The sequence below is a fragment of the Epinephelus lanceolatus genome, chromosome 8, assembly GCF_041903045.1.
Source record: "Epinephelus lanceolatus isolate andai-2023 chromosome 8, ASM4190304v1, whole genome shotgun sequence".
In the NCBI taxonomy this organism is placed as follows: Eukaryota; Metazoa; Chordata; class Actinopteri; order Perciformes; family Serranidae; genus Epinephelus; species Epinephelus lanceolatus.
Window position 1 is genome coordinate 19,852,176 of NC_135741.1, and position 16,550 is coordinate 19,868,725.

At 40.5% G+C, this 16,550-nt stretch overlaps 1 protein-coding gene across 1 annotated transcript; it reads left to right on the plus strand.

Annotated features, from left to right (window-relative positions):
* Positions 1-399: 399 nt before the first annotated feature.
* rnf114 (ring finger protein 114) lies at positions 400-11,402 on the plus strand. Its single transcript, XM_033629832.2, has 6 exons — positions 400-585; positions 1,162-1,312; positions 3,312-3,418; positions 9,083-9,197; positions 9,331-9,438; positions 9,548-11,402. The coding sequence occupies exons 1-6, from the start codon at positions 449-451 to the stop codon at positions 9,611-9,613; spliced, it is 684 nt and encodes a 227-aa protein (XP_033485723.1). The 5' UTR covers positions 400-448; the 3' UTR covers positions 9,614-11,402.
* The last annotated feature ends 5,148 nt before the right edge of the window (positions 11,403-16,550 follow it).

A 16,550-nucleotide genomic window follows, 5' to 3' on the forward strand; every position in this document is an offset into this window, starting at 1 on the left:
TTTTGATTTTGACATTATGTGTACCTTTCTTTGAATGCATTTATAGGCTACTCCAAGTCCATACACAATATTTTTAATAAACAATAGTTAAATATAAATCGTACTATTTTGTTATTTTATTTAAGCAATAAATCAAACATTTTCCAGTTTTTCCAATGTAATGATTTGCTGAATTTATGTGTTGTATAACATTAGGTTTGGACAAGACATGATATGTCACGATATAATTTTGAGGTATTTTTTTTTACTTTTACATGCACAAAAGCATTTTGTGGATTAATCGAAAAAAAAAACAAATTGCAAATTTAAATTAAATTAAATTGTTTGTCCTCAGTTTTAATACAATAACTTATCATGTGTTGTGCTCTGAGATAACTCCGCCCTCGCAGGAGCTGATGACGTCATTACGAGGACGGTTGGTGGGGGACTGACTCAGTGAAGAAAAGAAATGGCGATGCTCGGAGGGCTTAGTGCAACACAGCAGAAGAAAAACATCTCTGACGGGAGCGGCGACGTGTCAGAATTCGTTTGTCCAGTTTGTCTCGAGATTTTCGAGAGTCCCGTCACAACACAATGCGGCCATACGTGAGTATTATGCCCTATTTTTCGACTGTTCACCCCCCAACCCACGTCTGCCACCAGCGATGCAACGGTTCGGGGTGAAAATAATGAGGGGAAAGGCTTGTTTTTAACCATGTCGTGCCACCAGAGTCCTAAAACATCGACCACGCGTGTGCCTGCTGTTGTTTTGACCGTGTATTTCTTTGTTGCTTACTTGGATATTCGGCAAAACCATTGCCAGCTTGGTAAATCAGTTTCAGTTTTGTTTACATCAAAGAGGCGGCCTCACCTGGGAGATGTAGTTTACAGATCCATTGCTTGGACCCATATAACCACTTTAAAGGACTACAAGTCCCTGCGCCCTCTTGAGGTGGGGATTTTCCATCGGATTTACAGGAAGATCTAGTTCGGAGCTTTACAGGGATCTTCCGGCAAATGACAGCATCTGGTTTTTTGATAGTTTATTTTGGTGGCAGCCTATAAATAGTATGAACATGTGTAAACAGCTTCTCCTTCTAGATACCAGAGGCCAAATAACGATTGATCACAGTTTCTGTCTCGTTTCCCATACCTTTACATTTCCTCACCCGTCTCTTTCAGGTTCTGCCAGAGTTGTTTGCAGGAGTGTTTGCGTCCACAGAAGCCTGTTTGTGCTGTATGTAGGGCTGGGCTGGGCCACTGGACTAAAGCTGCTGAGCTCGAGGCCGTCATCCAATCATCTGTGGCTGCTTGCAAAGGATGTGGAGTGCAGGTATGTTTTATTACAGTTTAAAAGCTAACATAAGGCATGCAAGGGTTTAGACCCAAGGCCTGTACGACGAAGCCAGTTCAACTTACCTAGCATATCTTCTCATTATCTGGTTTGATCAACCCTAACATTAGCTGTCTGGTTAACAAGTACTACAAAGCTGGTTATCAACTAGTTCAGTCAGCTCTGTTTTCCTATCCAGCCACAAGCGCGTTCGTGTGAAAGAGGCAAACCACGAACGAAGTAAGCTGCTTCATATCATATGAGATGAAACAGTACTGAAAGTATCTAGCACTCTGAGACAGTAACATGTCAGTGGTGTGGGATGTAAACAACAGTCTGTAATCTTAAAATGGAAAATCTAGAAACATTAAAAACACTATCCAGAAATTCACCGTCATCTGAGACTTACATTATGTGCAGGTATCACTGAGCTATGGGTCTATGTGACATTAGTACAGAGTATTTTTTGCTATTTAGTTGGATGATGATGAAACTACTCTGAATATGTCACATAAAATACTTTAAAGTGATGCCAGACTGCTACTGAAGTAAAAGATGAAAAAGTAGTTAATGACTGAGGACGTCTATCTGACTGAAATGTGCCATTTACAATAACCGGAGCCGATTAACAGTGTGTGGATTATTTTACTAACAAAATATTATCTGTTTTATCCTAGTTCTCATCATGTAGGTGTCTCGTGTTATTCTGAGCTGCAGTGATGGAATCAGACTGTAAAAGTAGCAGCACTGTCACTGCTGACTAAAATAAACTTTGCATAATTTCAAATAGTGCTAAAACCATGTGTTCTTGTGTGTAAACAATCTCACTGTTCGTTGAAAGCTCTGTTTTAAAACCAGTGGAAACAGAGCCCTGAAACAATGAAGTGATTCTACTGACCTTTAACAGCATATAGGCTCCTCTTCTTTAGCTGTCGCTCCGGACTTTCGTTCATGGATACTCTTTTTGTCAGTGCTCTGATTGGTCAGAGGTCAGGATGTTGACAGCCTGTGATCCGATACTCTGAAGTTAACCTGCTCCGGAGCTCCTCAAGTTGCCACGGAACCAGCTTTTTAGTACTGAAAACCAGAAATAACCCTGAAGTTACCTCGCTAACTTCAATGCCTGCTTCGTAGTACAGGCCTCAAGGGTGTCAAACATGCGGCCAGAACGGGGGCCGGAACTAGCCCGCCAAAGGGTCCAATCCAGCTCTCTAGATGACTTTGCATACCTAATGTTGATGTACATGTGAAGGCTGAGAAGTTTCAGGAGCTGTTTAAACAGTAAGCAGATACTTCATGTAAAATGCTGCCTCAGAGGCTTTTCCACTCTGACCAGAATTCAGCTCTCTGAAATAACAATACATCCTTTCTATGGTCATATTTAAAGATATTGAACATTGTGCAAAATATTGTCAACCAGCAGCTTCAGTACAAGAGTCTGGATCAGACGTCCGTCTTAGAACAATATTAGTGGAATCCTGCTGCTGAGGCTCTGACAAAACTTCAGATTGTAAATAGTTTGTAAGGCAGGTGATGACTTAAACTGCTTCTTCAATAGCTTCCACTTTAGTTGCATGTAATGAAAGTGAGTAGTGGTCGGACTGAATGTGGAAAAGCTGAGACATACTGATGAATTTGCACAAAATTTATCTTTCTTCTGTGTTTGGTAAATGGATGAACGTTTTCAGAGTGACAGAAAAATTTGAAGGGGTTGATATTTATAGGTTATCATGCTGTGGGCATGTGGGCCGGCCCACTTGAGATCAAATTGAGCTGTATGTGGCCCTTGAACAAAAATGAGTTTAACACCTCTGGTTCAGACAGATCACTACAGTATCATATCATAACTACATATGCACAAACTTAATCAGACACTGAGTCTAGACTTCAGACTTTATGTTGAGACTACAGCACAATTGAAATTTTAAAATTTTCAGAACAGTTATATAATTGTGGTTGTGCACTAGCATTTACTGATGTGTGTTATCTCACTATTCAGGTTGGCCTTTCTCAGATGAGAAGCCACACAGCTGCCTGCTCAAAATACCAGGAATACATCGAGGAGGGAGTGAGGACCACTGCCCAGAGCCAGCCTGCCATCATCAGGTGAGATAGAGGGCAATAGTGTCTGAAATCACACACTCATTCGTTGTTACTCACTAGTGATGTGTGGGTCAGGGTTTTTTTAAAACCCTCACTAACTCAGCCCGTTTTGAGAGCCAATCCGCCCTGCTCTTACACCAAACACATGCATTAATGAATGACCCGAACCTGACCGGAGAAACTGGAGCTGAAAGTGTCTGGTAAATGACCATTGCCAATAACAGCCTATTTGCTGTTGGATTTATTGTGTCATTTCCTGTGAATATCACAATAAAAACATAGGAAGATAGTAAGTACTTACCCATCGTTGGAGTGGTATTGTCTTAAGTATAAGCTTGAGCGCACAGCTGACACCCTATGTGGTTTGTTTAAATGAGAGCACAGCTGATAGGTACAGCGCCTTGTGTATTTGATCTAACAGAAGTCCATATTTAACACATTCAGAGTGGACAGAGAGGTGCTTGGTTGCTGTAAGGACACGGTATTAAGCCTACATATTCTGAGAGGGAAATATTTTTACCAGACATTATGACCGGAGAGATTTAAATGTTGGATTTCAACAGATTTTCCTGATGAAAAACAGTATACTGGAAAGCCTGGGCGCAGCAGCAGTGATGTTAAAGCTGCTTCCTGTCTGAGAAAGACAGAGAGAGAGAAAGAGCAGGTGGAAAGTGGACTATTGCACAGTGTTTCTGTAAGTTATTAATGACGTACTCAGAAATCTGCTTTGTCACTTAATGAGCTGCCCGCGCAAAACCCGCAAGTTTTTTCTCACAACCCTACCCAAATCACTGAACCTGCAGATTAGTTAGACCCATGCGTTGCTGTTACCGACATAATAAAGAAGATAATAAAGACATATGAATAGTTAACACTGTAGTGAGCAGTAAAGAGAGATTTCATGCCATCACTGACAGCTGCAGTGTTCTATAACTGTAGCACATCTATAAAAAAAAAAATGCAATGAAGCATTGTGTTGTAAGACTGAAAACTTTAAAGGAAAATTCTTGTATTTTACATCATAGGTCTTAACTGTCTTAATTTTATCTGAACTAAACAAACATGTAAAAGCAACACTTAAAATGTTTCTCCATTTTTCACAGGTTTAAGTTTAAGCTCTACAACTTTTTATGAACTCAATAGAAATCTGTCTCTCAAATTTTGGTTGCAAATTTGCTAAAATATGTGTTAATTTTGCACTTCTCATTTTATTTTTAGTTTACAATCCATCCACTTGACAGGTGTGGCATATCAAAATGCTGATTAAACAGCATCATTACTACACAGTTAGCAGCATGGTGGTGGATTGTTAGCAATGTCGCCTCACAGCAAGAGGGTTCCTGGTTTGAACCCAGGGTGGGGGAGCCCTTCTGTGCGGGGTTTGCGTGTTCTCCCAGTGTCAGCGTGGGTTTTCTACGGGTTCTCCAGCTTCCTCCCACAGTCCAAAGCAGGTTGATTGGTGACTCTAAATTTGCCGTAGGTGTGAATGTGAGTGTGAATGGTTGTCTGTCTCTATGTGTCTGGTGACCTGTCCAGGGTGTGCCCTGCCTCTTGCCCAGCGTCAGCTGGAACCCTGCGAGCGGTTACAGAAAATGAATGAACGAATTACTGCACAGGTGTGCCCTGGGATGTTCACAATGAAAGGCTACTTTAAAATGTGCAGCACAACACAGTGCCACAGATGTCCCAAGTTTTGAGGGAGCGTGTCATTGGCATGCTGTGTGCAGGAATGTCCACCAGAGTTGCTGTCCATGAACTGAATGTTCATTTCATAACCATTAAGTTGTTTCCAGTGTTGTGTCTGTGAATTTGGCAGTACATCCAACCAGCCTCACAACTGCACAAGTAGGTTACAATGACAAACTGTTGTCAATTCAAGACCCTGGTCTATCCGGTGAGGATGACGAGCATGCAGACAAGCTTTCTTGAGACAGTTTCTGACGATTTATGCAGAAATTCCTATTACTGCATCAGCTATACAGGTTGCTGGTCTCACATGATCTTGCAGGTGAACACGCTTGATGTGGAGCTCCTGAGCTGGTGTGGATACATGTGGGAGGACGGTTGGATTTACTGCCAAATTAACAGAAATCACTTTGGAGACAGTTTATGGCAGTTAAATGAGTATCCAGTTCAACAGCTCTGGTGGACCTTCCTGCAGTCAGCATGCCAATGGCACGCTTTCTCAAAACCTGCCACACCTGTGGCATCATGTTGTTTGATCAATCTGCCCATTTTAGAGTGGCCTTTTATTGTGACCATCCCAAGGTGCACCTGTGTAGTAATGATGCTGTTGAATCAGCAACTTGATTTACCAAACCTGTCAGGTGGATGGATTATCTGACTTATTGATTACATGAAAAAAAGTGTTGGATCTTCAACTTATACCTGTAAAAAAAACATTGGAGCAAAAATAAAAGTGTTGTGTTTACATTTAGTGTAGAATCTGTATAGGACAGCATAATGTTGTTTTCACCACCATCACTGTAGAGATTTTCACATTAGAGCTCCACTGGAAATACCTTACCACCCAGTCTGATGTGGCCAAGGAAGTGCAAACCTTAAACTGGTTTAACAACAACTTTGTATGCTCCATTTAAATCATCTGCATAGCTTGTGATTAGGTTCGTCTGGCCAGTTGTCTTAGCATATCACACATCCCTTTGTACACACACTTGCATGTACAGTGATGGGGAATGAATTCTTCAACTGTTACAGCTGCCTTAAGTTAAACTGGCCAAAACAATTAAGGCTGCACTCGACTCAGAACTATGTCAGTTAAGTCAGATTTGGAAGTTCAAAATAAATATTATAGACTGTTTCCTTTTTTCCATACAGAGTTTAAGACTTTTAACACAGCTCGACAGGTTGACAGGGTGAAGATGATGTTCACGTAATATAGTACACAAGTCAAGTTAACCCTCCAAGCTAACGTGTGCCAACTAGACTTTCGACGGCTAGGCAATGTGCAGCAACATTCTTTGTCTACAGTAGTTATCAAACAAAAGCCAGAGTCTGTATCATATTTAGTCACTGTTTGCTATAAATTCACCACTTATAAGCAGAAGGTACAAGATAAAGAGGCTACCACCAAGCAGGTGCTTCTGTTTCTCTCAGGCTCACCCTGGGTCTGGGTCTGCAGCTGCCTGTACCTGGGAGCAGCGTGAATGTGAGGGGCTTTCATTCTGCAGCTAAATCTGAGGATCAAAACTTCCTCAGCTAAATCTGAGGATCAAAACACTACTTCTCAACTTGAAGAATCTTAGTCAACTTAGGGGGTCTCCTACTGCTGATTCAAATGTTTGACTTTCAGGGGGCAGCCGTAGTAATGTTACAATTGGTGGTGACTAATTTGTGCTTTTTTTGGGATAATCACAAACAAGAAATGTTTGATAAACAGTTATCTGTGGATATGTTGACTAATCAGATAGTGGCCAGGTAGAACAGCTGGTTTAATAAAGAAAATGGCAGCCTTAAAAACCAGAAAAAGTCAACTATTACTTTAGCTGAAATCTTCTCTCATATCATGTCAGTGTTAATAGCAAAGAAAAACAAATCTCTGTGATTAAACACCAAGGCAGTAGTATAAAGTATTTTATTATGTCTCCACTCTGGTGAAAGCTGTGGCTAGAGGCATGATTTTTTTGGGTTGTCCATCGGTCGTACATCTTTAAATACGTCCCATTCTTGTGGATGTAATATCTTAAATTTGTCCATTTTGACTCAAGGATGAACTGATTTTGCTGGTCTAAGGTCAAGGCCACTGTGACCTTGAGTTCATCTCATTCTCATGAACGCGATATTTTAAGAACACTGTTTCAGAATTTCTTAAAATTTGGCACAAACATCCACTGGGACTCAACGATGAAGTGATTAAAATTTGGTGGTCATAGATCAAAGGTCAATGCCCCTGTGACCTTGTGTCCGTCTCATTCTCGTGAATGTGATATCTTAAGAACGCCTTGAGGAAATTTCCTCAAAGGCCCAATCCCAATTCCTATTTTAACCCTCAATCTTAATTCTCAAGCTCAACCCTCAATCTCACTACAAATAGAACATACATGTTGCAACGAATATACTCGACAAAATCTTTCCAAAAAGTGACAGTATAGGGGCAGCTCCAAAACAAATGTACAGTTACCAAACAACAATCTGCTGCCATCTGCAGCTGTGCTGATTTCATATTGAAACAGAATGCTTGATCATTAGGGGAACAGTTGCCGTTGTGACTGAGAATTATGTTATGAATATGAACAGTTCACAAGTTACAAATTACTCACTCCCATAGTTTTTTGGAGCCTGCTTGCTTTTTGTAAACTTGTCTTCATTGGTGGCCCTGAAATGAATCAGGGCTCGTGATTTTGTCTGGTGGCCCTGAAATGGAACAGAGATAACAACATTACTTTCTTTTATTTTATTTTTTTTTGGGCTACCTGTCAGATATTCGTTAAGTTATTAGTTTAGTTTCATGCAGTATTGCAAGTATTATCACAATGAATACTGTAGTCAACATCCAGCAGAACTGGTGAGGCTGTTTACACAGTCATACAAGTGTTATCTGGTGACTTTCATCCACGTTAACGTTTAACGTTATAAATTGATATTCAACTAAATAACCTGTACCACAACAACCGACGTAACTTATTCAGCGGAAAGTCACCAGATAATACGATCAGTAACGTTAACCTGCAGCTGTAACGTTACCAGCTGCAGACTCTACGGCTACAGGAGATGACACCATCCGGTCATCTTACAAAAATGTCAATGCAAACATTTCACAACGTATATCAAAACAACTTAACAACTACATTATCACTGAGAAAAATGACTTTTTGTAACTGAATGACAGCATACTCGGTTATCAGAGAACCGGGGTTACGTGCAGGGGCAAGCGCCTGCGCCGGCTTCGTTAGCTAGCCAAAAGAATATGTGTGTTACGCTACAAAGAGGTCTATAGTCCATAAAATGACGTTAAACTAAGATAATGCAATGGTTACCATAATTTTAAAACAACTATTAACGAGGAAAATACTCACATTGATAACTCTGCTTCCTTACGCTTGTCGCCACCACCTTGTATTGACTGAATCGTCTGTACTTGGCCGGGTTCAGCTGGGCTCGGCGGATGATACACAAAGGATTCTGGGACAGCACTCACTACCAAGGGTGGTCCTGAAAAATCTTAAAAGTGAGGGACATACAGCCCTTATTCTTGACCCTCAACTCAACACTCTGAGAATCGGGACAGCACTAGCACTTTGCGGGAGTGCGGATTTTTGAGACTGAGGGTTAAGATTGAGGGTTAAGATAGGAATTGGGATTGGGCCAAATTTGGCACAAATGTCCACTTGGACTCTCCAATAAACTGATTTAAATTTGGTGGTTGAACATCAAAGGTCAAGGTCACTGTGACCTCACAAAACATGTTTTTAGCCAAAACTCAGGAATTCATGTGCTAATTAACAACAAAATTTGACAGAAATGTCTAATAGGATACAATGATGTCATTATTTATCCAAAAGGTCAAAGGTCAACTTCACTGTGACATCATAATGTTCTGCAAAAATACCTTGGTCAGATACTGAATTGGCGACACAACTTGACTGGTGTGTCGAGGCATACAACAGTGCGGTGGTAATTCTACCTGTTTCTGTTTCTTTCCCACAGTCCAGTACCAAATCGCTTCACCTTTACCTGCCCATACTGCAACTGCCAGAACCTCGATCAGGACGGCCTGGTTGAACATTGTACTTCTCAGCATGCTCGTGACGCACGACAAGTGGTAGGACATCCACACTAGACTGTGACTTCAAGAGTCATTATTTTTTAAATATAAGGTTTTGCACATTGTTTGGATTTGGCTAAGTTTCATTTGTTTTTTTGATGATTTAGACTTTCACTATGTATCTTCCCAGGTTTGCCCCATCTGTGCCTCAATGCCTTGGGGAGACCCAAACTACAGGAGTGCTGACTTTTTCCAGCACCTGAAGATCAGACACACATTCTCCTATGATACCTTTGTTGTAAGCTGAAGCCCTAAACACTATTTTGAGTTTCTTTTTCTTGTGATGTCAATGATCAGTTAACTTACTTCTTCTGTTTTCTTCTCCTGTCACGTCCCCATCTTCACAGGATTACTCCACAGACGAGCACACAATGATCCAGGAGGCTCTACAGCGCTCCCTTTTGGACAACTGAAGTGTGAAGAACAATCCACCAGAGGAAGAATCCAGTGAAGTGAGGGGGAGATGGTGATGTGAAGTCTTCAGAAGACAGAACAACACACTGTAACATCATTCATCTATCATGAGGATGGTGGTACTGTATTACTGTGGGTAATCAGTTTCACAGGGACTGGTATTGTTACTATGGATCTGTAGGTTAATTATTCAGAAAATAAATCACGCAATATGGTTAAAAAAAAGCATATTGTACTGTCTGATTTAGGAGTGATAACGTGTTTCTGGTGTGATAAACTCTTTATCTTCCCCCCAGTTGAGTCTGTAGACGTGATAGTTTGTTGAATATTTACTATGTTTGTTCAAGCTGTTTGTTCATTGATGACATGGTGTCATATAGCCAAAAACTTCCAAAGTTGTAATTAAATTTCCCTGTCGTCAATACTTGATGTTATAAGAGGGTTCGACCACTAGGTGGCTAACTATTGCCAGCAAATGACAGACTTCACGCAGTGGGGTGGTCAAGTAATGTTAACAATAATATAATCTACTCAAGAGTGACTCTGCATGTTTACTCTCAAAAGAGGAGGGGGAGGGGGGTTGTTTTTGAGTTTATTAGCAGAAGGAAGCTCTGTCTTTTTTTATGCTGTTTTTGGGTGTTTGTGCGAGAGAGAGTGTGTTCATCCTGTTTTCAGAGATCTACTGGAAAGAATAAATAATATGAGGGTTAAACAAAGCCAGAGGTTGGCGGTTTGCTTTATTGTAATGTTTCTCCCTTATGTCTTTGTGCCTGCTGGTAGATCTTGTTTCTGACTTCCAAAACTCTTAGGGCTAATCAAAAGATGCAAGTAGGAGACCATCAGTGTGTCATAATCAGTCAGTTCTGTGATTATCATTCATGGTGAGATTTTTTTGTTCTGTTTTGCATGTGTATGGCCATAAGGGGGCAGTAGAGTCCCACCGTTCTGTGGCTCTCTGTGACAGCCACTGGCACTCACCAGCCTCGTGGCTCCATCGCAAGACATAATTCAACACAGATTTCATTCTATAAATGTGCTTTACTCAATGTGTTGTTCTCCAGCTTAGTTTTTTATATGCAGCATAAAAAATGTCACTGATCTTTAGAGGTTTTAGTGGGGTTATTTGTTATAGTTTAAACTGAGTGACCATAACTTTGCTTTTTGACAGTTCGTGACATTACTTAAGATTTTTAAATGTGACTTACTGTGGTGTGTTTTTCATACCCCAGTGTCTTGGATGCTTCATCACACACACAAAAAGAAAAAAATCCAGTTTGTTTTGCTGGCGTTCATACCTCTCAACATCACTGCCAACAGTTCTGGGGGGAAAAAATCCACAGTTATTATTTGCTGACAGCATGTGAAGTAACAAGACAATTCAGTTTGACTATGCTTGATGTTTTTCATTTTTAAGTCTTAAAATGTGCATTGTCTGTTATTGTTTTCCAATGACTTGTAATTGTCACGAATCAAACATATATACAGTGGTGCAAGTCCTCACACAGTTGCATTTGTCTTCTACCAACAGGTAAATAAAACTCAATACACCCAGATCAAGTAGCTCTAGAGCAGAACCTTAATGCCTTTTTCACGTAGTCTTCGGTGCCACTTAGCCCTATAGATGTTCGTTTCTCCTCTCCAGTAAAATGTGTAATAATTTTGTATGTGTTTCTCATGTACAATGACCTTTTTTTTTTCCTTTCTCAGTATATCTCTCATTCTCTTTTGTCAGCCCTACTGTTAGGGGGTGCTAAATCCTGATAAATTAAAGCTCTTTAATTATTTAAACCCTGGCCCCAGAAATCAGCCGCTGTGATTTATACCTGTGTGTATGAGACGTGTGGGGGGGAAGAAACAACACTCGCTGCTTTGATGGATGACCACAGTGCATGTGTGTGTGCATGTGTGTGAGAGGGAGCAGTTAAAAGGGAGGTAATGTGCAGGGTGCATCAATCGCAACCCTGGATTTGCTCAGTTGTCACAATGAGGCACGGAGCTAAAGGTGCGTTCGTGAAGTAAGAAATGAAATAAGACAACCTTTCTACAAACCTTTGTTCATGTGTTAGAGATCAGGGCTGTGCCGTATCACACCAACAATGATAATGCAATGTGTTTTTGCATGTTTGTATCCGTGCTGAGTTTATGATGAAACTCAGGCCCTTCGGTGTACATTGTCCACAGGGAGAGAAAACCCTCTCATCTCCTCTCTTTCCTTTGTGTGCGTCTTGTATGTGTAGTTACTGTAGCTAAATGATATTACAGTTTCTCACCTAGCTCTACGGAGAATCTCACCCACCAAACTTCTTGATGTAGTCCCCCCTTTCTTCTCTTTTCTTCCCTTTATTTCCCCTCACGATCAGGTTTTTCGCTCCTGGCAGATAGAGGAGAGACGTTAGCTGTGAGAGAACTAACGAGATACTCGAGTGCTCCTGGGCAGGAAGGAAGTCGAGCCGAAAAACATGGCAGGGAGAAGTCTTTCTTGTCTGTTTGGTGGCGGAGCTAAAAAGGGAGAGGGGGGCCAAGGTGGGGAATAGGAAAAGGAAGAAAGAGAGGAAAAAGGGAAGAGAAGTGAACACACTGAATAAAAATTTCATAAAGTTCAGCGTGTGGTTTCTTTGATGCGAGCAATAGATAGTGTGTGCAGTCTGCAGGCTCTGTGGAGGCAGCAATTAATGCTACATGTGCCCACAGGCGCACTGTGAGAGGCGCGGGGACAGTGGCTTGTTTTAGAAGTGTGTCGCACCATCACTCTACCCTAGACACCCTTCCAACAGCCTTTTGTTTTCTTTCATTGCATTGTAAACCTTTTCCACCTACTGTAAGTCTCTTAGAATTCAGCATCCCTGAGCTTATAGGTTTACACCCCTCGGACGGTAGCTGTCTAAACTGGTTATCACCAAGACATCTGAACAGTTGCAAGTGAATGCACCGTGAGTTCAGCCAATTTTTCAGCAATATTGTTGAAATTGCACGCTTTTGAGTCATGAGTCACAAGGGAGAAGTCTGTCTGCTTGATTTTTGGCAGCAGTTTGAAAGGATTTCGCTTTGAATGCGGTTCAAAAAGATGGTTTTCTTCCTGGTTTCAGCTCTTTCACACCCATTGCACATTGCATTCTGCCTAAATGTTTGGAAGAAGTCGTAGTGGCAGGACTGACTCACACTCATCACCTGTTAGTGGGAGAATATCTAACGTAAAAGAGTGAAACCTGTGATATTAGAAACAGTGTGATACACAGAAAGGGTGACGAGAGATAGGAACTCCTCAAATGCCTGGAAAGTTCTCTCTCTTGGTCTCTCTCTCTCTCTCTCTCTAGTTTTGCTGAGGCAGGTATCTGTGATGAGGTGTGGGGCGTGTTGAGAGGAGCGCTGGGAGTTTGTTCACCGTAAAATTCCTCAAAGTCAGGAGAAACAGGAAGAGCGGGAATCCTGCCACCCGGGCGCTGCGGCTCGGGCAGGTCGGTCCTCTCAAATGTTTGAACAGAAAGTGCCAGTGGGCTTCCCCGACATCAATACTGGTTCTACACAAACTCCTCTTCCGCTTTTAAACTCTTAACAACCGACCCCCTACCTCAGCTAGACACACACACACACTTCTTATGTTGCCTAAGAGCAGTGAGACTTAACTTTGATTTAATAATGCCTGCAACCAGCTTGGCCCTGTATCAGCTGAAGTGAAACTTGCACATGTTGTGTGCATCTATTTTTGTGCCCTCTAAAACCCACCACGTTCTGCCAGAGGTACTCAGAACTGCAAGGATATCACAGTTTATCATTGCCTATGTCTCTAAAAGCATATTTTGTATGTTGTTACAGTAAATCAAACACAATATATTGGAGGGAAATCATTGTTTGAAGCTGCTCTATGTGACTCCCTGAATCACCGCAGAATAATGTGGTATAAAAACCCTCCTCAGACCAGTTTTTAGGAGCTCCTCTAAAAGCTTGGAAAGTTCTCAAAATCACTGTTTCTGCAGAAATATTCTCCTGGAAGTGAAAATGAATATGAAACACATCGGTGTAACTACCAGGAGAATTGCTAATCATTGCTTCCTCACTTATTTATTTATTTGAAATCCGCACAGCCACTGTACTAATATTTGAAAGTTAAGCCCTCTAAGGTGTAAACGGAGGAGAGGGAGGAGGGGGCGGCGTCCCTGGTGTACGTGTGTGTGCTCATGCACTGTGTCACAATGGAGCAGCAGTCCAAGGGAGGCGCATGGATCTAAATTTGACTCCCCTTCTCTGTACCCCTGTGGACCAACTAAGGAGTGTGTGTGGAAGAGAGCACGGCCCAAGGCTATTATTCTCCCATTAATTTTTCCATTTGAAATCAAACCTCAGCGGGCGTGCATGAGGGAATCAGAGGAGGGGGAGAGGACTAGAGTGGGGATAACCTTATCAGGGTGGAGGTACAAATGTTGGTTGTAGCAGCGTTGATGTCCAACAGGGGAGGCAATTTCACTTTCAAAGGAATCCTTATTATTTCTCTTTCCTTTAGTCTTCCTGGTCCAGCATACCCTGGGGGAAAGTGTCTAACATCAAAACATTTTTTGATTGTTTTATAGCTACAGTTACAAGAAAAGTCATACATGATCTGCTTTGACTGGTTGGAGAGGTTGTATCCACCCGTCTAGCTCTCACTGACACAGCACACTTGTATCTGTATAGTCCCGTTAATGCTCTCATGTTACCCGTCTACTCCACTTTCCACTGCAAAACTTTCAGCACATACAGAACCGTCTTACATCTTCATATTCCTCAGCACACGTACAATACAGACGACCTGTTAACCTCCATCCCTCCACCCTACCTACCCACACAAACACACACCTCCTCTACCTCACACTTCCTCCTCGAGTCTCCTTCAGTTCCAATCACTACTCTCCACCCTGTTTTCCCCCCGTCTTTCTTTCAAAAAGCGCCAGTGCTTGCTAATCTGTCAATCAGATGTTGTCCTGTTGTGGCGATGATGGGGGGTCCGTGACGGTGGGCCGTACACACCTCCAGCAGCTCGGAGTGGCTCGATGATTAACCAGGCAGGTATAGTGAGTTAAAGTGCTGACAGCAGAAACACACTGACAGCTGATTTGGAAGACAATGGTCCCGCTCCCTCTACTTAACTTGTCACGGCAGTCAAAGCACCTTCTCCATTAACTTCTGACACATCTGGAAAGATGGAGGGAAACGTTTACTGCAATGCTCCCACAGATATTCGGACATGTTCACATAAGCACAAATACCCATAAACATCAAAACAGATCTATTTGGGAAGATTGCAGAACAAAAGTTATCATGTTATTAATGAGTCAGTCGTTATAAAGAGGGCTGAGCGAAATGGTCTATAAATAATACTGTGACACCTTTAGGATATATCACGATACACGATATATATCGCAATATTTTGAAATCTTCTTTAAACTACTGCAGACTACCAAAATACCAAACCACTACATATACTACAGTTAAATAAAGTAGCTATCGTTATATAATAAAGTTAAAGTACTGTTAAAATAATAATAATGTAAAATAAAATAGCTGACTGGTGTAATAAATTAAATAAAGTACTGTTAAAATAAAGTTAAATAAAGTGCGGTTATAATTAAGTTAAATACAGAACAGTTTTAATGAAGTTAAACAAAGTAGCTGGTGGTTAAGTTAAATGAAGTACTAAATAAAATAATAAAATGAATAAAGTAGCCAACAGTTATAATAAAGCTAAACAAAGTATTGATATAACAAAGTTGAATAAAGAACAGTTAAAATAAAGTTAAATAAAGCAGCTAACTGTTAAAAAAAGTAGAATAAAATATTGTTATAATAAAGTTAAATGAAGTAGCTGCCGGTTATAATATAATTAAATAAAGTACTCTTATTATTAAAATACAGTGCTGTTATAATAAAGTTAAATAAAGTAGCTACTGTTACATGGTAAAGTTAAATAAAGTACTATTATAATAAATTTAAATAAAGTACAAATAAAGTAGCTGACAGTTATAATAAAGTTAAAGTACATTTATAATGAAGTAAAATAAAGTACTGTTATAATTAAGTTAAATAAAGTAGCTACTGTTACATGGTAAAGTTAAATAAAGTACTATTATAATGAATTTAAATAAAGTACAAATAAAGTAGCCGACAGTTATAATAAAGTTAAATAAAGTACAATTATAATAAAGTTAAATAAAGTAGCTACTGTTACATGATCAAGTTAAATAAAGTACTATAATGAAGTAAAATACAGTGCTGGTATAATAAAGTTAAATAAAGTACTTTTATAATAAAGTTAAATAAATCAAAGCAGAACCACTGGTACTTTCATTCTGAAGCAGCCAGCTCGTCTCGGGTTTGTTGGTGAGTGTTTTTTTTTTTTTTTTTTTTACGCCGAAGCAAGTCTCGTGTCAGTGGCATTAAAAATTACATGACAATTTATACTCGATGCTCAAGATATAAACCCACATGGATCAAGCTGCAATACATTGAGAAAAATCGATATATTGCCCAAATATAAAGTGTATAAAGTGCATTACAAAAATACAGCACAAACAGTAAGAATGGAACTGATTTGAGAAAGCTTGTTCTTATTCACTTTAAAGCTCTGATGGACTTCGAATGAAAGTGTAACAGCATTATTAAAGTACTGTGTTAATGTGGTTGTGATATTGAATGGCTTATGAGAAACATCACGAGATGTTTCCAGAAGTGGAGGCCGCACAGCTCCACATCAGAGCTACAGTGGTGCACAAAACCCAACATCGCCTTGTCTCTCAGATTAATAGTCCAACGCTTCCCAATTATTAACCGCCCCTGCAGTGTAGCATTCATATTCAAAGACATTTACCTCCCTCCACTTCCTGTGCTTTGTGTCTTCTGTCTTTACAGGAGGGAATGGACGACGCAGGCAGATCTGTCAATCAAGCAGCAGCCCCCCAACCACAA

Coding starts and splice junctions, on each gene's coding strand:
- rnf114 (XM_033629832.2), top strand. CDS start 449: ATGGCGATGCTCGGAGGGCTTAGTGCAACACAGCAGAAGAAAAACATC. Junction 1,313..3,311: donor GCAAAGGATGTGGAGTGCAG/GTATGTTTTATT, acceptor CTCACTATTCAG/GTTGGCCTTTCTCAGATGAG. Junction 9,198..9,330: donor CTCGTGACGCACGACAAGTG/GTAGGACATCCA, acceptor GTATCTTCCCAG/GTTTGCCCCATCTGTGCCTC.